Source organism: Pteropus medius, unplaced genomic scaffold (assembly GCF_902729225.1).
Source record: "Pteropus medius unplaced genomic scaffold, Ma_sr-lr_union100, whole genome shotgun sequence".
In the NCBI taxonomy this organism is placed as follows: domain Eukaryota; kingdom Metazoa; phylum Chordata; class Mammalia; order Chiroptera; family Pteropodidae; genus Pteropus; species Pteropus medius.
Window position 1 is genome coordinate 5,069,316 of NW_024354886.1, and position 22,579 is coordinate 5,091,894.

At 35.5% G+C, this 22,579-nt stretch overlaps 1 protein-coding gene and 1 pseudogene across 3 annotated transcripts in view; both read left to right on the forward strand.

The window, feature by feature from the left end:
• ILRUN (inflammation and lipid regulator with UBA-like and NBR1-like domains) overlaps positions 1–22,579 on the forward strand; it is an 84,349-nt gene that overhangs the window by 13,559 nt on the left and 48,211 nt on the right. For all 3 annotated transcript variants that reach the window (XM_039856214.1, XM_039856213.1, XM_039856212.1), the window contains exon 2: positions 18,091–18,245. In XM_039856214.1, coding sequence (XP_039712148.1) covers positions 18,091–18,245 — 155 coding nt within the window. The remainder of the gene's footprint in view (positions 1–18,090; positions 18,246–22,579) is intronic.
• Positions 2,195–2,313, forward strand: LOC120597732 (uncharacterized; annotated as a pseudogene).

Here is a 22,579-nt window from a genome sequence, read left to right on the forward strand (position 1 = left end):
ATTCACTTCAGTTGTCAAGAGTTTTTTCTAATTGGGGGAACATGATCTGTAGGTGGACCATCTTGTGTATAGAGGTCTTATCCCATACCCCATACTTTAAAACACATGCACGCAGATGGAATCACTTTATATATACTGTTCTCAGGTTAGCTTTTCAGGTTAGCTTTTTTAACCTCACAATATGCTATGGACATCTTTTTTTTTTTTTTCAAACGGGTGCACGGTATTATGTTGTAGCTGACCGTATTTTATTTAACCACTTCCTTGATGGACGGTTTCAGGGATTTGCTTTTATAAAGCTGCTCTAGTACAGGTGTCTTAATACACATTTGGATGCAGTCCTAGAAGTGGGATTGCTGGGGCTGGGTTTATGGGCAATTTTAATTTTGAGAGATAATATCAAATCCCAAAAATATGGTACCAATTTTCATTTTTACTATCAGTGTATAAGAGTGTTTGTTTTGCTCCATTTTTATCCACCCAAGAATGATCTGTCTTTATATTGTTGCTGGTCTGATGGGTTAAAAATATACCCATATTAATTTGTATTTTAATTACGAATGAGGTGGGACTTTGTTGGCCATTTATATTTTTCTCCTCAGCTTTATTGAGGCCGTTTATATTTTCCTGTGACTGACTTGTGTATTTTCCTTGCTACCTCTATTGGATTGCTATTCTTTTTCTCATTGATAGCTGTTTGCATATTAAGGAAATTAGCTTCTTATTAAATGCTTGCCTTTCCACCAGTTTGTCTTTTAACTTGGTTTATAATGTTTTCAATTAGGTGGCACTTTTCTGTGTGAATTTTTATGAAGTTGAATCTGGCAATTTTCCGTTTTTGGTTTCATGTGTAGAAATTTTCCCTCACCTAATTGTTATATAATTATTCACCTGTTTTCTTTATGATTGCATGATTTACATATAAATATTTTATATAACAAATTTATTTGGCACTGTGGTTGTAGGTTGATATCTAAAATGTTTTCCAGATGATTAGTCAGTTTGCCTTCATTTATTGAGAAATTCACATTTTCCAGTGATTTGATACCACTATCTTTATCATGTGTCAAATGCGTATATAAAGGTTTAGAGCTATGTCCAGCACATGGTAACTGTTAGTTTCATTCACCCATCTCCCATTCTCCGATTTTAATTATTTGTAATTTGGATAAGTCAGTTTTTAGTGTTTTTGTTGTTTTAACTCTTTAAATGTTTATTGACACTTGAGCCATTAGTGTACTTGGGTTTATTTTTCTTTTCTACAAACCCTTTTGCTGGCCCCAGGGTAATAATTATCTTGATTTTTGGTTTACTCAGTCTCTTGCATATTTTCTTTTTACTAAGTTATCCTCAAACTGCATGCCAGTTATGAATCTTTTAATAGGTTCAGACACTTTAGATGTCCTATCAGTTTTATCTAAGTGAAGAAATCTCTTCCAGAGCATTTGACCTACTGTTACCCGGACTGGTTGTGCTCTAGGTCTGCTGCACAACTCTCACCCTTGGGCACCCTTGGCATTTCTTTTACACTCTCCCCCTTTGTTAGAACCCCTATTTCCTACACCCCACTTTTTAAAACTTCTTGACAGTGTAGAGAAGATAAAATTTGAGAACTTTGTATTGTGAAACTAAATTTTACTCTCATGCTTAGTTGATACCCCAGGTTTGTCAGGTGGCAATTTTAAGGTTGGAAATACTGTTTTTTAGAATTTTGAAGGCACCACTCCTTTGTCTCCTGTCCCTGCCCCCCAGTGGAAGTGTGAAGCTGTTCTGATTCTTTGTTCTTTGAATAAATCCTGTTTTTTCCCCTCTCTCGAAGCTTTTGGTAACTGTGTCCCCAGGGTCCTTAAATTTGACGGTAATGCATTTGAGCACGTATTTTCATACATTGTGCTCAGCTTTGGGGGACCCTTTCAGTCTGGAAGCTGTTCTCGTTCTTAGAAAAAATTTTGAATTAATCCTTTGATTTCCTCCCCTTCGTTTTCTCTGTTTTCTTTTCTTAGATCTACTATTTTTCAGATATTGGACCTTCTGGTCTGGTCCTCTATCTTTTTCCTTTTCACCTTTTGACAAAATTTTTGCTCTGTTTTCTGGGAGCTCTTCAGTGTTGTTTTCTTCAAGTTGCATTTTCTGTTTGCTTGCTGTAATATTTTTCTTTTATATTAGATGCTTTACATTAAGTGTATGTGGTTCTGTCTATGGCCATGCCACTCTGAACACGCTCGATCTCGTCTGATCTCTAAAGCTAAGCAGGGTTAGGCCTGGTTAGTACTTGGATGGGAGCCCACCTAGGAGTACCAGGTGCTGTAGGCTTAAAAAAAAATGTATGGTGGTTTTTTTGCTACCTACTCCTATTTTAAGAGTAGGACACAAAAAGTGGATTGGAAGCTGTGAGCCTGACTGTAGGGTTTGTTAACTAAGGGTTTAACAGCCCCACCCATTTCCTCCGGGGTGGTGCAGTGTTTAGACTATATTAGGGGATCTGGCTGAGGTCTGACAGTTGGGTTTAGGCAAATGCATAACTTCTCCTATTTTTATCCATATCTTCATCTTCATTTGAAGGGTACTTGGTGCTGTTAATTCCTGAACCTTTTGGGGATCTTCATTTTAAATTGGATTATTTCTCTACTTTTTCCCCACTGCTGGCTGAGGAGGATTCAGCTTGCTCAGGTTGGCTAAGTCATTTATCACTTGTCTATTTTTCCATTGCCCCAGATGTTGTCTCCTCATTTGTCCTTGTGAATTTATGAAGTTTTTTTCCCCCCATTTGTTTTAGTTCGTTTGGGCTGATGTAACAAAAATACCATAGACTATGTGGCTTATAAACAACAGAAATTTATTTCTTACAGATTTGGTGGCTGAGAAGTTCAAAATCAAGGTGCCAGCAGATTTAATGTCTGGTGAGGGCCCAATTCCTAGTTCATAGACAGCCTACTTCTCCCTGTAACCCCACATGGTGAAAGGGTTGAGGGAGCCCTCTGGGGTGTCTTTTTATAAGGACACTAATCCCTTTCATGAGGGCTCCACCCTCATGACCTAATCACCCCTAAGATCCCCTCTTCTTAATACCATCATATTGGGGAGTTAGGACTTTAACATATGAATTTGGTGGCGGGAGGGTGGGGTGGGGGAGAGACATAAACATTTATTCAGCCAATAGCACCATTTGAGGAGGTTTTGGGAGAGAGCTGAGGCCAATGCATGCAATTTTTAATTGGGAGCTGAAAGAAAGCATTGGATTTGCATCTCAAATTTTTTATTCTGGCTTTGTATTCTTACTGTGATTTGTGTGACGGTTTGGATATGATATAAAGTTTCTGTATGCCAATTGAATAATTGATCAAGTTATGATAATGTTTTATATATATGGATACCTTTTCTTTGCCAAAATGGATCTGCTTTTACCTGAAGAGTAAAAAATTATAAATCGTTATCTCTAGCTGATGAGATTTTAAGTTTTTATTTTCTTTTTATATTTTAATTCTTTTTCTTTTTCACTTTATTCCTAAATTTTCTACAGTGAATATGCATTACTTGTGTAATTAGAAAAAAACTATGCCAAAGTAGAGAAAAAATTGTTATTCATATCTTTGGATAAAAATTAGCCTTAGCTTTTCTTTTATCCTAAATCTGAGTTTTATCCTAAATCTCTGTCCTTTACCTCCTTTAGGTAATCTGCAACTAGAAACACTAATTTTGGAGTGCGTGTGTTTTACAGAGTTCATTCTGATCTATCCCCCAACTTTTTATTTTGAAGTACTTACACAGGTATTCATTGCACTAGTCTTGCAACTCTTCAAAACTATAGAAGAGTCGAAAGACTAGTGCAATGAATACCTGTGTAAGTGCTGTTTTACCACATTTGCTTTATTTTTAAGCACCTTTATTAACTATAACTTACATGTCATAAATTAACTCACTTTAAATAGATAATTGAATGATTTTTAGTCAGTTTACAGAGCTGAGCAATCGTCACTACACCCCAATTGTATATTTTCATCACTCCAGTATGTTTCTTTTGCCTGTTGACAGTTAATCTCCATTCTCACCCCCAACCTCAGGCAATCACTAATGTTTTCTCTGTCTCTAAATAGTTGCCTTTTCTCCAATTTTTGTATCAGTGGAATCATGTAATATACGGTCTTTTCTGTCTGGCTTCTTTCACTTAGCATAATGTTTGTGAGGCTCATCCATGTTTTAGCATGTATATTTTGTTCATTTTTATTGCTGAGTAGTATTCCATTGTATGGATATATTACATTTGTTTATCCATTTACCAGTTGATAGATATTTGGATTGTTTCTGCTTTGGGACTATTATAAATAAAACTGCTATGAACATTCTCTTGTAAGACTTTTTGTGGATGTGTGTTTTAATTTCTTTTGGACAGATACCTGGGAATGGGTTGCTATTTTTCATGGTAAAGTTAGGTTTAATTTTTTAAAGAAACTGCCAAACTCTTTTCCAAGGTAACTACCATTTTACATTACCACCAGCAGTATATGAGGGTTCTGTCTATGGATTTTATACATTTTTTTCCCTGAATCATTTGAAATAAATTTCAGACATTGGGACATTTCACCCCTTAGCCCTTAAGCAAAGGGGCATTATCCTACATAACTGCAGCATCATTGTCACCTCCGCAAAGGAATTTTGCATATTAACAGTAGTATTGTTCAATATACAGTCCTTATCTTGATTGATTTCCTATTTGCTCCCCAAATGCCCTTTATAACTGTCCCCTTCCCAAGTCTAGCATCTTTCCAAGCAGCTCATGTTACATTTGGTTGTCATGTCTCTAGTTGTCTTGAATCTAGAACAGTTCCCTCATCTTTATCATTTGGATGTTTTATGACATTGATATTTTTTGAGCCCAAGCCAGTTGTTTTCTAGAGTGTCCTATATTATTGATTAGTGTGATTGTTTCTTCACAATTGGATTCGGGTTAAACATTTTTTTGTTAGAAATAAGACATAGATGATTCTGTATCTTCCATTGTTTCACATAGGGAGGCATAATGCTATTATTTATTCTATGCTAAATTTGAGTATTTGGTTAATATAATGTTCACCTGTTTTTCTCCTCTGTAATTAATAAGTATCTGTGAGAGACTGAGAGAATATCATTTTCCCCAGCAATATTTATCCATACTTTTAAAAATATCCATTAACCATCCTTTCCTGAGTCATTTATTGCTTAAGTGATTGTAAAAAGGCAATGTTCTAATTCTTTTGTTCCTTCTCTATTAGTTGGCAGTATCCTGTAAAGATATTGGTAATTTTAAAATGGAATTTATCAAATTAGAGTCATGAAGGATTTTATGGGGAATGAAGCAAATTTTTGGTTATTTTTTGGTGTATCTTAATAGTGTGGACTTAAGTTTATTTGCCTTACCCTGTGAAGAGAGCGATCTCCTTGACCTTTGTGAAGCTCGAAATACAGAAACTCTTTTGCTATGTTTTCGTTATTTGGGATATTTGCTGTTTTTCTATCTTTGAGAGACCTCTCTTTTTCAGGAAGAATCTGAAAAAGCTACAGAAAAGTTTTTTCCTCAGTTTTTATTAAGTTTTCTTTGTAAATCAAATTGGGTAGCTTTTCCCCCAAGTTTCTTTGGATGATTTTTTTTTTTTTGATAGTAATTTAACTTGTGGTAATTAGGCAGTGTCATGCAAAGTAGCTATTTTTAAAAATCCTTTTCTTCTTTAATGTGTAAGAAATGCCATAGTTGGATGAGGTGTCTAAACCTGACTGCTTGTCATCTGTTTATCTGGTTGCCCAACACACGAAAACATTAACAGAGTATGTGAGATTATTTGCAAGTATCACAGGACTTTTAGAGGAAATCTTCAAATGTTTTCTTCCTTGTTTGTTCTCAGTGATTAGTTACTACTAAAACTGGCAGCAATCTCTGACATATTTATACTGTCATTTTATGTTTGTGAAAGAAAAAAGGGCCTTGTTCTCAGGTTTGTGAACTATCATAAAATCTGCCTTTATCGTATTTTCTCCAAGTTAAATCTAATTTAATTTAGTCCCTTAGCTGTCAGTATGTAGCTTTTTAAAGGTACCTATCTCACATGTACCAGAGAGCAGCCAAATATAGCCACAGAGTATTTGGAGATAGGTTGGCTGCAGAATGAGTAGAGTTGGCATTAACGCCGTGTGGCATTATTTGGTAGTGATGGTAACATTGCTGTGGCTTTGTTCATCATGTTAAATAGAACTTGGCCAAAGCTTGTTTACCTTTTCCTAGAATAGAGAATAAGATTGATTACATAGGGCCTTAGGTTCTCATAAATGCGTACTCTAGTATACATTTTTAGAAGTGAAGTATGCTGAGGTGTACTTTTGTATTATCTCCAAAGATTAGGGTCAGTATTGTTTTCTAGGGTGGATGAAACTGAAGAGGCTTTGATGCTGGCCCCTGTAGCACACCATCAGGAAGTCTCAAAAGCAAGACATATTAGACAGGTGTGGAGCATTTTAATCAAAGATATATGTAAAAGATGTGTGGATTTTTTTAAATCAACAGCTAGATTTAAGAATGGAGTGTTGCTTTACAACTTAGCTTTTTGGCACTTTTATCTTTTGAAAATCAAAAAGGTTCCTAGTATTTTTTAGAAAATAGCTCTCTAGCTAGGCTGTCGGATAAGATCTAGTTAATCACTGCTGGCTTGTTTTAAGTTCTCTGTTAGGTAAATGCATGTTTGAAAACTATATTTAATTATAAATTAACTGAATCATTTCATAACTGCTACTTTAAATCATGTCCCAAAGAAAATTTCATGAACAACAGTAAACCACAACTTTTTGTTTATGAAGATAGCTTTGTCTGAATCACGTTTTCTGTTTTGTCATTCTGGGACTTTTTGGGTTACCATACACTTTCATGTCTTCTCAGGCCAGAGTTTTAGTATCTTTGAAAATTTCAGTTAGCACTGAACCTAGTGATAATTTTCCTTTTCAGGAGGTATCCATGACAGTTAAATTGAGGAAGTGGAGTTGCAAGAAAGATGAGAGTTTTTCAAAATAGGTATCTTTAATGGACAATTGAGTTCTTGAAAGCAGAATTATGATGAAGGAAATGAGTCAGCAGAAAACAGCACCTTTTAAAATTGTAATCTTTCTTTGTTCTGCCTTCATTTTCAGTTTTTTTTCTTTTATGATGCACATTTTCAAATATATGGTAAAGTAGAAAGAATAATACAACCAATAGCCATCGTATTAGTTTTTTTGCTATTGTAATAAATTACCACAAACTTAGTGGTTTTAAAAAATCACCAATTTCTTGTTTTACAGTTATAGAGTTCACAAGTCTGAAATGGGCTAAAATTAAGGTCTTAGCACAGCTGTGTTCTTGTTGGAGAATCCCATATCCTGCCTTTTCCTGCTTCCAGCATTCCTGGGCTTATGGGCTCATTTCTCCATCTTCAAAGCCAGCCATGTTTGCAAGCCCTTCTCACACTGCTATCCCTCTGATTCTTTCTTCCAATTTTCTCTTACACTCTTAAGGCAGTGATTACATTGAGTTTACCTGGATAATCCAGGATAGTTTCCCTATTTTCAGGTCAGCTGATTAGCAATCACAGTTCTCCTTTGCCATGTAATGTAACATATTTACATGTTATGGAGATTAGAACATTATTGGAATGATGACAGTGTTCTAAAACATGATGATGGTTTTATAGTTTTTTTAAATCAAAATCGTCAAATTGTACAATTGAAATGAGTGAATTTTATGCTATGTAAATTATACTTAAATGAAGAGAGTGTGTGTGTGTGTTTTAACCCTTAGATACTCTGCTTTTAGGTGTAAGTCCAAATTTCTTAATGAAGAATGTTGGTCCCATCCTAATTAAATTTTTTAAAAATCATAAAATACATATAAGATAAAATTTACCATCTTAACGATTTTTAAGTGTACAGTTCAGTAGTGTTAAGCATATTCATATTATTGTTTAATCAATCTCCAGAACTTTTTCATCTTGCAAAACTGAAACTCTGTACCCATTAAACAGTGACTCCCTATTTCCTCTTTCTCTCAGCCCTTGTCAGTCATCATTCTACTTTCTGTTTCTGAAAGTGAATTCAGTTACTCTAGATACCTCTTATAAGTGGAATAATATAGTATTTGTCTTTTTGTGATGGATTATTTCACTTAGTATGTTGTCCTCAGGTTCATCCATATTTTAGCATGTGACAGATTTTCCTTTTTAAGGCTGAATAATATTCTGCTGTATGTATATACTAGATTTTGTTTATCCATTCATCTGTTGATAGACCCTTAGATTGCTTCCACCTTTGAGCTACTGTGAATAATGTTACTGTGAACATGGATGTGCAGGTATCTATGAGAATTTGCTTTCAGTTCTTTTGGATATACAATTAACCCTTGAACAACACGAGTTTGAACTGCATGGGTCCACTTATACATGGATTTTTTTCAAAAAATATACAAATGGCTATCTTTATTCCCGGGTTTCGCATTCACGGATTCAACTGACCTGGGATCAAAAACAGTATATTAGATCCCTGGTTGGAAATCTGTATGTGGAAGACCAATTTAAGTTGTAAGTGGATTTTCAGTTGCTCAGGGGTTGTCAACCCTAATACCCTACATTGTTCAAGAGTGCTGTATACCCAAAAATGGAATTGCCAGATCTCAGTTAAGTTTTAATTTGCCTTTCCAGCTCCTCTTCTGCCTCCTGTAACAGCCATATACTCTGTCCCGGGAACACACTATACAATTTTTAGTTAATCTAGGCTTATTATGTTACAATTGACAAACTCATTTTAAAATAGATAATGCTAAAGGTGGTGGTAGAGATTGAGGGAGTAGTCTAAGAATTGCTATGTTACATAGAACCCAAGGACAGGCATATATATTTTGGCTTCAGGAACAACTGAAACTGAAGACTCAAAATGCCTTTAGGTTTTTTTCTATGTATGTCGTATCTAGGTGTTTGCAATGGTCTTCTATCTCTGCGAAGAGAACTATGACTGTCAGAAGCTCCCACATGTGTAGTTTTTAGTACAAATACTATGCGAAAAACTTTCTCGGTTCCAGTTTCAAATTCCTAGGTTCCCCCCACACCCACATAAACCCTGGGATGACCTCCCTCTTTACTAAATAGCCCTACATAGAAGTGGGATGTTGCCTAAACAGGTAATAACTATAAATGCTCTCATTCTCCTTCTCAATGGGAGATGACCCCTAGTGAGGTCCAGCTATCATCCTATGACTTATTGTTGGAGGTACCCCATCCCACCAGCTGAAGGTCTCTGGGTGATAGCTATACTTTCTCTAGTTTGGTCTTGATTGGACCAGATATACATTTGCATAATCCTGCAGTCTGTGGGCTAAAATTATACATTTTTTGTTGTCATTCCCCTGCCCTTTGTCATATAGTCTCAATATACAATTGAGAAGAAAATCAGATAAAAAGGAGAAAGGAAAAGTACTGTATTTTAGTCACTAGTTTATTACATTCAACAAATATTTATTAAACACCTTCTATGTGCCAGGCACTGCTCCCAACCCTGAGGGATGTAAGCAGAAAGAATATAGAGCATAAGCTATATTTTCGACAGGGCAGGAGTGGTAAGATAAAATCAGCAAGTCTCATGGTCAGCCTTTAACATATTTTACTGGAAGAGTACCGAAGGCCTTGTGTTGGCTTTGCCCAGAAAGATCCGGTATTTTTCAGGATCCTATTTGAGAGGAGCACAGGGGATGTAAGGGCAGGGTGAGAGATTGTTCTTTTATGAGTGCTTTAGCTTTCCCTTCCAATATGGTGCCACTTTTTGGATCCAGGGTTGACTAGGTATAATAATTACAGGCTTCCTTTAAAACTTCAGTTCACTGCTCATCCATTTAATACTGTGCTGTTCCCTTTGATAAATCACAGCTCCAATAATATTATAATTAGACTTTTTAGTCTCCAAGATTGCTAAAGAGAAAAGCTAGGACCATGTTAGGTTTCTTAGCTCTGCTTATCTTTCCAGCTTAGAGATCTTTATCTTAGGGCATGAATGGAAAATTCTGGATTTAGAGCTTTCTCAGATCTGTGGAATGTCACCCCCTATATTCCCCTCTACCCTGGCTGCACTTTTGGCAGTTTGAGGGAACATTGTGAGAAGTGTTTTGAAAGGAACTGTTTACATTGTATTCATCAGGGTCTTATAGTTTCTTAATGGCTCAGAGAATTCACTTGCTGAAATTCAGCAAAGGATCTAATTATCTGACCCATAGAGGTTTCCTATCTCTGGCTTTAGACAGAAAGGGCCTTGCTTAATCAAGTTATATTCTTGTTTTGTGTGTCATATCTCCTCTCTGGGAGGCCAGATTGGTTTGTATTCTGTTTTGCAGATTGAATTGCCCTGCAGAACCTTACAGAAGTTAGAAGTCTTCTGTGGGCAATTTCCTATTACTACCCAAAGCCCCTTAAAGCTCCATCTAGCTTTGGAGTACATGTGAAGTACAACCAACTGCTTTGCTACACACAAGGACTGCCAGCTTCCTAGCCTGAGATGGGGAGGCCTCATTTCTTCCTACCTCACTCTGACTTTGTTACATATTTTGGGTTTGTCACTTTTGTAATATTTGAGTCTTAGAACAGTTAGGACTTTATTGGAGGTGGCGACCAGAACCCTGTCTTAAACCAGCCTGAGTAAAAGTGAGAATTAATAATGAAGATCCTGGGATCTCTTAGAATTTAAATTAGAAATTTATTTGGGCTTCAGGAACATCAGAACCAGGAACTTGAATGTTGTCAGGCCTCTTTTTTCCTGGAACAAGGAGAGCAATTCCCAGAGAGAAGGGGTCTGCAACTCTCATACATTTGTATGCCTTTGCATATTCTCTCCTATCTGAAATGCCCTTCACCTCCTTTCTCTAGGTGGTTAATCAGTCCATCAAAGGTACCGTTCTGATGTTACCTGGTTGATGAAGCTTTCTCTGAATTCCTAAGTTTGAATTAGGTATTACTCTTTGATTATGTTTCTTTTCTGTCATTTATCCATTGAGTTGTGATTGTTACCAAATATTTCTTAATACACTTTTGTGTTCCTTGGCAGCAAAGACTTTTTCTTATTTATATTTACAGTACCTAGAGTCATGAATGAGTAAAAACTTAAAGAAAAGAAATACAGAAGTAAATGCTATATACTTATTGGTTGGCAGATAGGGAAAGACTTTTTGTGCTTTTAATTTAGTTTGATTCTTAGATAAATGTTGGTTCCTTCAGTCCTAGAAACTGTTTGGTAGAAATAGGAAATATAGTATCATTTAGGGTGATCTGAGCATAAGCATACCTTACTTGAGTTATGATGAGATGCTATGCATGTCTCAGCTTGTTCCCCCACTTGATTTCCCAAGTCTGAGCTTTGCCATTTGTTGATTTGCCATGTAAGTGTCTCCAAAGGTTACGGTCATAAAAAGGGCAGGATCCTATCCATACCCAAGATTTAGTCTTAACTTTATTTCTCCTAAAAATGTTTGCTATTTTTTAACACATGATGGTAGGACAACTGGATAACTATTGGCAAAAAATGAAGTTAGATACCTACCTTACTCTTTATATAAAAATTAACTGAAAATGGATCAGTAATTTAAATATAAAAGTTAAAACACAAAACTATTAGAAGAGACATAGGGGTAAATCTTCGTGACCTTGGATTTGACAATTGATTCTTAGACTTGACATCAAAAGCACAAGCAACAAAAAAAAAACTAGATAGATCGGACTTCAACGAAATTAAAAACTTGTACATCAAAGGACATTATCTTTTGAAAGTGAAAGGGCAACAGCCTTTATAATGGGAGAAAATAATTGTAAATTATACACCTGGTAAGGGCCTAGTCTTTGGAATATACAAAGGACTCTTTACAGCAAGAAGACAAACAACAGAGTCAAAAAATAAAGGATTTGAATGGACATTTCTTCAAAGAGGATATACAAATGATCAACAGGTACTTGAAAAGATGATTAAAGATCATTGGTCATTAAGGAAAGGCAAATAAAAACCATAGTCAGATATCACTTCATACCTACTAGGATGGCTGTAATGAAAAATAAAAAAGAAAAGTGTTGATGAGGATGTGGAGCAATAGGAACACTTGTGTGTTATTGGTGGAAATATAAAATAGTTCAACTACTGTGGAAAACAGTTTTGTGGTTCTTCAAAAAGTTAAACATAGAATTACCACATGACCCAGCAGTTATACTCCTAGGTATATATCCAAAGAAATGGACACATATGCCCACACAGACACATGTATACTAATGTTTAATATCAACATTACTCATAGTTGTCAAAAGGTAGAAATGCCCAAATGCCCATCAACAGATGAATGAATAAACAAAATATGTGTACTCTTTATGAAATATTATTCAGCCATAAAAAAGAATGAAATATTGATACATGCTACCATTTGGGATGACTCTTGAAAACTTTATGCAGAGTGAAAGAAACCAGACACAGAAGGTCACGTATTTTTTTTTTATATATATATAAACCATCCAGAATAGGCAAATTCATAGAGACAGAAAGCAGATTAGTGGTTACCAGGGAGATGGGGGAGAAGGAGGAATGAGGAATGAATAATGGGTATGGAGTGTTCTTAATAGGTATGAGTTGATGAAAAATGTTTGAAACTAGAGAGAAGTGGCGTTTGCACGTCATGACTGCACTAAATGCCACTGAATTATATACTTTAAAGTAATTGTTATGTGCATTTCACCAGTTTTTTTTAAAGAAAAAAATAGTTTGATCCTAACATATTAGCCAAAAGCAGTTAGAAGCTAAACTCCTATAATGCCAGTGTTGAATTACTGTGTCCTTAGAACCTGCTTTAAAAAAAAAAAAAAAGCCAATTTTATTATTTCGGGTGACAAGAATACCCAATGTAATGCTCTGAGGTTTCCTAATTTCATGGTTCAACTATATCATCAAGGACATAGCAATTCTTTACATCTTTCTGATCTATCATCCTTAGTATATTAGCCTCCTGAGGTTCCCAAGTGGCAGGAAAAGGATACCTTCTCTTTCTTCTGTCTTCTTTTTTTCCATTTATTTTTTTATATAAACTTTTTAAACCTGTAGACAATTTTAAAGAATCGTAGAGTGTATACCCTTATACTTACCACCTAGATTTAACAATGGTTAATGGGGTTTTTTTTTTGCTTAGTTTTATCTTTTATACCCTTTTGTTTGTTTAAAGAATCAGAATCCAGTCAAAGGCCTGCCTCAAGGACCTATATTGCATTTGGTTGTTACATCTCTTTAAATCTAGAAACAGTGCCACTGCCTTGCCTTTTTCATGGTGGAATGCTTGTTTTCTGTTTGGGAAAGGTATAACTGCTGATAGTAGTGAGAAGGACCAGTTCTAAAAACTAATAAAATTAGTGGATCAATAAATAGCCAGGAAAAGAAGAAGAAAAATCATCTTGGACTCGCTAGAGCTCTAAGAAGTGGGTAAATGCCAGTATGAAGTTTATTGTTCCTCTTAATGAAATTTTCCACAAGTTCTTTTTTCTTCCTGTCTTCACATGTCAAATACTATCATCCATGAGTTAATTTTTAGGTTTGAAAATATTGAGAGTCTTTTTTAGCCCAACTCCGATTCCCTGCCTGCAGTCATCTTTCTGTTTCAGTGAAATTCTCAGTTTCTTCCCAGGTCTTAAAATTTATGATAGTCATAAGTACATTTTTTTTTGGCCCCTCTCTGTGGTCTTTCATGTTAGATTCAAGTTTTGATATTAGAAAGCCCTAGTAAGAACCTCCATGTGATTTGTTAGTCCTTTTTCTAGTCAGATTTTTTCAGTCATTCAAAGATAGTATCAGGCCTTCCTGATTTCTGGTGGGCTTGTGGCCTTAGTAGCCATATGATTGGCACACCACAAGTGAAGGAAACTTGTTGTGCTTTGGGATAAGTATTGCTTGAAGCCCAGAGATGCTGTTGTCTGTGCTTCACTGGAGTGGTTTATTATTTTGATTTCCCATCTTAATTTGTGTACAAATAAGATGAATGGTTTTCTTTTCTCATAAATAATTTTGATCTTTTTGAATTTCTTATTTGTTCGGAGAATGGAAAGAGAAGATATCTAATTTTATTTTCCTGAGAACGTGAGCTAATATTCAGAATTCTGGCAGTCCCTCTTTAATTGTGATTTCCTGATTTTCTTAACTGTTTTCTACTCCCATATTTTTGGGTGATGTTCTTGACTGGGTATTCAGTACATAGATGATTTTTTCTGATAAGACCAGTAATTTGTCTTATGTATGTATACATAGTACAAAAACATGTTCTATGTTCGCGAATATATGCAGGGTTAGGTTTTTGACCCCTTTCAAGAATTTAGCTCAAGAAGGTTACAACTAATTTGTTTATGGAATTCATGTTGGTAATTAATATATTAAAATTTGATGTTCAGAGTGTTATTAGATAATTGGAAAATTCTGAGTAAAAGCTTTATGGTTTTGAATAGATATGGCTCTAAATTTTACTTATTAATAATTGATTCTATAATAATAATTATAAATAACAAATTCTAATAGCCAAAGGCAAGTTATTTACCTGTCAGTTCATCTTTGTCCTTATCTATAAAACGAAGGTTGAACAATACTGCTTGTGAGTTACAAAATTGAATTTCATCAGGGAACACATATCAGCATCACCAAATTCTACTCTGAATCAGTTTAAACTGATAATCAGTACAATTGAAACAGTACAGTTGCACCAAGCCCATTTTTCGCCTCAACTAGGAAAATTTGCCTTGAACTGATATGCCACAATGTGAGGGGCAGTTGGAGTTACCCTTATATAAGTGGCCCTGGTTTACATCAGTTTGCTAGACTATAAGCTTTGTAGAGGCGAGGTCTTCCCTATCTTGCTGTCTATTTCCGTGTCCCAGGTCAGAGTACCTAGCACATGGATAAATACTCATTAATTAAATATTTGTTGAATGAATGACAACCTAGGTCATTACACATGTTGCCTTATGCAATCTTCACAGCCAACCTTTAGAATGCCAACCTTATTAAAAACTCAGTTTTGTAGATGAGTAAGCTGACATAGATGTTTAGCCACTTGTTCAAAGCCCCACAGCCAGAGGTAGGAGCTGCTTTTAAACAAAGCCATTTAAAATTTTACTATTTAAACCATTTTTAAGTGGATAGTTCTGTGGCATTAAGTATATTCACGGTGTTGTGCAGCCATCACCATCATTCATCTTAGCCTGTGCCTTTTTCCCCCACTGTCACACTGCCTCCCTTTGTTCTTCAGGGTGCTTTTAACCATCTGAAGTCAGACTAAAAACTTTTTGAACAAAAACACTGAAAGAACCTAGGAATTTAAACTTTCAGGCTGAGCCGAATACTGAGTCAGTGTTCTCTCTTTCCCATCTCCTTAGCCAGCTCTATTTCATGTAGAATTTCTTGCTAATAATAGCTGAGTAGTTGTTTTGAACAGGAATACATGCTATCATGTCTACTTGTTCTCACACTGACTTGAAGCAATTTGGTCTATTCCTGCTGTTTGTTGACCTAGTGAGGCAGTGATCTAAATGGTCCAAGGGCAGAGGAGCAGTGTGCCCACATTTTGATCTTTGAATCTGCCGGATGGGTTAGAAGAGCACCACTGGTCTAAAGTCCATTCTCTGCCTTGTACTGGGAAATGAATTTGCTTTGTCATCCTCAACTCCTGCTTCCTGCCAGCAGTCCTGTTCACTACTTTCAGTTTCACTTTGGGCTTTAAAAATGCTTCTTAATCATCTTCTGGCTGAATTTTCCTGTGTAATACAGGTACAGATAAGCAGTTTTATTGGCTTGGCTGGGGAAGACGAGTTGAAATGTGTGAAAGATTTGAGGAGAAGAATGGATCTGCCTAAAAAGGGTAGCTGGACTTTTTCCACTTGTTAGTTGTTTCTACCGCAGTGGTCTCAAAGTCCTGTCTGATATAAGACAGAGCCAAGTGGTGAAATATGATACTGGCTGGGGATGAGAATTGGCAGTTGTCCTGAGTGCACAAATAGTTTCTTCCCTCCCAAGCATATTTTACAGCCAAGTGAACAGAAAACAGTTCAGCAGTCTACTTGCTGGAGACCTGCAGCAGAAAAATGATCTTGTAAAAAGTTGGACTCTTTATAGCTTTTATTAAAAGTTTTCAGAAGAACAGAATGCAAACTAGGTTTATTTTTCTGTCTCTCATTTTGTCTCTGATCCCCAAGTGTAAGGCCGATTCCAGATGTATTCCTAAGTCTATCTGGGAGAAGGAGGGGCTGGGCTTCCCCAGGTTCGATCGGTCACATGTTTTTCACTTTGGATCACAGTCAGCTAGAAAAGGAAGTTGATGGGAAGACTTGAGTCCAAGCCTTCCCATTGAATGGTCAAGCAAATGGGCACAGTTTGTCCCCTAGCCCAACTCTGCTTCACATAAATTTTATCTAGTACACACAGAACAGGCAAGCAGCTGGTGGTTTTGTAATTCCAGTCATTACTGTCTAATATAACAGGCCACTATTGCATGAGGTTTGACCTGAGGTAGCTGCTCTATATATAGCCAGCCTTTCTGGCAGCTGCAAACACCTGGAGGAACAGGCAGGCCCCCCAACAGAAAAAGTATTAGCTGTTAATAGTATGCCTATTGAAAAATCGTGTACTATCAGAGCTTATTTTTTGTTATGTGTAATTAAAAACAACCCACAGGATCCATTGGCTTGTGGTTGGGTTATGTTTAGAAAAATGCACTTTATGTTGTTGTCGTCTACTGTAAGGACTGGGGATGATGTCACTAGTTTGAGTAAGACCATAAGGGAAGCAGTTAATGTAATTACCAACAATTTTCTTTGATCTCTAATGAACACAGCTTAAACCTCTTAGTGGCCTTTGGTTTCTGCACTGATGAACCAAGCTCTCAGTCATGTGATTCTGTTCAATTAGGGACTGGTTTGTGTGCTTGATAGTTCCTTCTGACATAAGGTGTATATAAAGAACATCAACATTTACAAAGTGGTGCTTCCAAAAAAGAAACTACAAATGGCTTATAAACATGTAAAAGGTACTTACCTTCTCTTGTAAAAAGAGGAAACGATTTTAAGATCTCATTGAAATCATATATATATTTTTTTACCTGACAGATTGACAAAAATCCAAAATGCTAGAAAAACACTGTTGACGAGCAAGTGAGGAAATAGACACTCTCATACATTCTTGGTGGGGAGCATTCGTTAAGTGTACAAATTTTATTGAGAGAAGTTATCTGTTAAAACCACAAATACATACCTTGTGACCCGGCAGTATTACTTCTAGGAATTTATCCTATGGATGCATTATGCTGTGTGTGTAAGCTTGTTTATGGAAGAATTAAAGCTTGGCAAAAAAATTGGACTGATTATATAAATAATGATGTAACACAGCTGTAAAAAACAATGAGGATGTTCATTATGTACTGACATACAAATATCTTCATGATATAGTGTTGAGGGAATAAAAGCAAAGAGCAGTGTTTAATATGTTACCCATTGTGTAAAGAGGGGCAAAATAAGAATATATATATGATTTGCTTATATGTGCATAAGGAAGTTCTGAAAGGATTTTAAGAAAGTCATATGAACAATTAATTATGTGTATATGTGTGTATAGGAAAGGAGATAAGATGGCTATTTTTCACTATGAAACATTAAAACGTGTGCATGTACTTTTTCAAAAAATTAATTGGAATGTTTTTAAAAATGGAGCTTCTTTGAATTTCAGTCACAGTTAGAGAAGAGCTCTCTTTTAATTGAATTCCTTACTCATACTTTCTGCCCTTGTGGGTAAGAGGAAAAAGTTTCCTCATATTGAAGCTGATGGTGATAATGTTTGTTACTTTCTATGTGGGTACCTTGAGAAGAAAGTGGCGTACATGTTTGTTGGTCGTGGTTTGTTTCCTGTTCTTCATCCATAATCAGTGGCTCTGAAGATTTACATACCAGTAGCCTTAGGTTCTATAACAAACCCTAAGAAACTGGGTTTTTCCTTTAGTTTGACAATTAGGTTGATATGCTTTGGACAGGACTGAATTTTTTTACCTTTTCTCTGTACTTGCAGGAACCTACAAGCAGCAATTGGCGCCTATTATGACTTTGAGAGCCCAAACATCAGTGTACCCTCTATGTCCTTTGTTGAAGATGTCACCATAGGAGAAGGGGAGTCGATACCTCCTGATACTCAGTTTATAAAAACATGGCGGATCCAGAATTCTGGTAAATGTATAATGGGCAGTTCTCTTTTTCCAGTTTTCTTTTTTTTAGTAGTTAAAAGAAATGTTTTAGTTTAAGTTATGTGATTGTGTAAGTCTGAGATTTTTCCTGTACATGATGTAGTATTTCTTGTACCGGTATGATGACCAGACATCAATGAAATATCCCATGCTCTACGTTAAGAAGAATTTAGTTCTAGATGACATCTAAACACAATTCAGTATGCATTTGATACCAGGAACTGGGCCTGTGTGTAGTGGTGGTATTGTCCCCACCAGGGCAGTTCTACTCCATCATTTTAAGTCTGCTCTAATTAATCTTCTAGTTATTTCCAGCAGGCTAGAGGTGGTACAGCCATGAACAGAACAAGGTAGTTAGAAAGAACTATGAGCATCTGCTCTTTTGAAAGCTCATTTCTTTACAACCACAGGATGATTCTATCTGAAATTTCATTGAGATATCTATCAAGACATTAATACCACTTTGAAAAATAGAGTAAGAAGTGTGGGGATTTACTCAGAATGGGGAAAATGGAAAGATTTTTTAAAGCACTGTTTTGGTATACTGCTGACTTAAAAATTAAAAATAAGCTTAACCATATATCTTTGAAAATAGTACCTGAATATGTGTCTGGTAATTGTTAATTATTATTTTTTAATCGTTAACTTCTTTTCTAATAACTTTTTAAATGAGTGAGTTTAGTATTTCTTGTTCCACCCAATAACAATTTACACTGACTGGTTGAGAATGCTTTGACATCCTTTTTATGAATGAGGACTTACATAGAAATTCTGAGAGATGGAAAAGTAGGCAAAAGGATATTTAGCTAGAAATATGTGACTATGGGAGAACCCTATATAGCAAGGTAGTTTGATGTGAGATGATATAAAACTATGGGGGCTCACACAAACCTATAAAAGTGACCTTTCATTGACTGTTTACTTTTTACTTCTTTATACTTCTTTGGCTAAGCTAGATTTGTATATAATAACTAATGTACCAAATCGTTATTTTTAGTTTTTCTGGCTTATTTAGAAGTAACTCCCTTGGGTGCAGGTTTAGTGTGTCACTGAGCAAACACACATAATTTGGATTAACCTAATGTTTTAGATGACTGGGGACATCTGTGGCTTTATAAAATTTTCATTAGCTTCTTTTTCCTTTTGGTTATAACAGTGTGGTGCTTTGTTTGAGAGGTACATGGTAATATGGGAAAATAACTATATAATCTGTTTTTCTTGAAATTCTTACTTGTTCCAAGTTTGATTATTTTTACTTTGCCTGATTCTTTCTTACCCTTCTTAATGTTGCCTGCTTTTAAAAATAATGAAAACAGTCTCTTTAGTTTAGCTTCTATTCATCATGTTTCTCTATATTCCTAAAACTTGCTGTTACTAATGAAAAATGTTTTTGAAACTTATACATGAATTTTTTAAACAAGTGACATTTGTTTAGAAAGTATGAGATATTCAAAAGTTTTACTCATTTTTTTTAAAAATTAAGATCTTGTTTACTTATAGTGAAAACACCAAAAATGGCCTTCTGCGAGTTCTTTGTAGTGTTTTTAAATATTGAAAGTTGTTAGAATAATGTTAAAATATTTTCAGTACTATTTTGTTGCAGAATAATCATTTTATATTTCAGAAAACCTTTTGATATATCTACTCACTAGACAGTTACTTGGGTTAATAGGGGGTTTGGGGGGGCTTTGATATAAAATGGCTAGAATGTAAATTCAGAACCCCAAAGAGCCTGCTTTTCATCTTGACTTGGAGAAAATCTGTATTGCTGGTCCTGTTTTTAATTCCTGTTTTTGCATAGTAACTACAGTTTCAGTTAGCCTCTGGATCTGCAGCCTTTTCTTTCTATAAAAGAGTGTTCTTGTTCCTGAATACCTCTCAAAAAGTTGGGTAACAATTGCTAGAGATTTTACCTTTCAGAGTACTTTGAACAAATCGTTTTTTTATTCTGGCAATTTGTCCAACCTGTCATAAAACAGTTTTGTGTCTATAAACTAAATCCTTTCTATCTGATTAAGGAGAGACTGGCCTCCTATAACTAAGTAACAGATATGTTTTTAAGGGGAGAGAGTGAAAGCAGGCATGTGCACTGGTTCTTTGACATCGTAATCTGGCCTGAATTCTTTTTGGAAATAGAGTAGTAACACAGAAGTAGTGCTGGCTATTGCTATTTCTCCTCTGGCTCTCCTACTCTCATTCATAATCTTCTCTAAGAGATAAGTGCTCACTGAAAGAGTTTCATAAATAATTTTCATGTTGCATCTCTGCTGTCATGTTTTAGATATGCCAGGCATTCAACTATACAACAGATGAGATTGATAGGAACTGCACATAGCTGTCCCAACATCTTCCCTAAAGAAGATAAATTCACACATTGTTTAAAGTTAAACTCTTAATACTGTTTAAACCCTGAGATTTAGAACACGGAATAACAAAAGTGAGACATTTAATGACATGGATGCAGAATCCCAGGATCCAAACTTTTGACACTATTTAAGTGTTAAAAGCTTGGGAACTTGAGCAGGAAACCTTACATTAGAGTCGAATATGAAAATTTGAAACCGTCCCTAAAGATGAAAGTAGACAATATTCTTTACCAACACTTACACCTTCTCAGTTGTTACAACCGTGCACTGTTGTCCAAGTGTAGTGAATGTTAAGTTGAGCATGTAATGATAACTCTGGTGTTTCTCTGACTTTGGTGAAGTAGTTATGATCATCATATTGAGAGTGTGTGTTTAGAGTCATCTTTATTTTTTAAACTACAGAGAAGTGAGTATAAAACAAGGTTAGGAGAAGAACTTGAGAAAGAAAGAACAACTATTCCTCCATTTTTCCTTCAGCTTTTTAAAATAGTTAATTTGCTACTTTTCTCTTTGGTATGTTAACAGAGAAGACATGTCTTCATTCAACAAATTTTATTATGTTCTAGTCACTTTATCAGGTACAGGGAGAAAATGGTGGCAAAATCAATGAAGGTCCCTGTTTTTATGCAGCTTAATTTGAAACACAGTCTCTAAATTTATAGGGGTTAAAAGAATAGGGGATCTTTACTGAGGTTTGTCTTCTGCATTGCTCTTTGGATGTTCCTTACTATCTCCAAACTATTTCTATAATCAAATACTATTTCTATAATTACTAATAAGTCCCAGGCTTTCTAGAACTATTGGACTTCTATTTCATTTTTGACATGTTATCATCTCAAAATTGCCATATGATAGAGCTTTTTGTTTGTTTTGTTTTTTTATTTTTAAAAATAAAATTATATTCCATTATAACTGGAGAATCACAGCCTTAATTATATGCATGCTTGTGATACTTAAGTTGGAAAGTCAGAAAACAGATTAGTCTTACTTCTAGATATATTTATCCCCCATTAAGCCAGTTTGTAACTGAGACTTAATTTGAAGCCTGTTGTATTATACTTCTCAAATCCTGATTTCAGGTATACTTAGCCAGGTGGTCCAAACAGCTCACCAGTATTTCTTTTCTTTCCATACAAAGAATCAGTGTCTTTGACCTTTTCAGAATTACGTGACCTAACACTTGGGGCTGTAAGAACTGTATGTCATAATGAATTATTGGTAACTCTGAGAAGGCAGATAGATGATGCTTCTTCACTTCGTAGCAAATTAACACTTTAAAATTGATGGTGGATAGCTATTCCAATTTTTTTTTCAAGAGGCTAAGTAAGTACCACATTAATAGGGTATCTAGCATACTAAAAAGATTAGGACTGTAGCTGCATAATTTAACATTAATCACGTTTTACCAACTTAGTCTCCTTGGAATATAGTAGGACTCCCTCTTTTGCATAGCTGAGAGATCCATTCATCTCAGCTGCTTCTGGTTGTCTGTTTATGACAGCCAAGTATCTCACATACCCAGACAGTCTTGGTTTTCCTAATTTTTTTCAAGGTTCAAAAACAAACACATTCTTGGATTTTCATATAAACAGACATTGTCTTGTTACAGATGTGTGTGTGTGTGTTGACAAGTAATTGTGAATTCAGCCCTATAACATTGGTACATTGGTTTAATTTTCCTCTTGGATCTTGGTCTTTAAAGAGAAGAACATTCCAAGATCCTCTTGTCACTGCTGCTACTTTTGACATAAGACAGATATGCGTTTGCCGGGCTATAGACCCTAGAAAAACAGAATTTGCTAGTATTGCGAGTGTATCATCCATAACCTTTCTATTAGCAGCAGTTGCTCTCTGTAGTGTTAAAAGGACACTTTGCTAGCGGGTTTTTTTTTTTTTTTTTTTTTTTAAAGAGTGTATGAGAAAACATACTGGCCACCGTTTCATCTGCAAC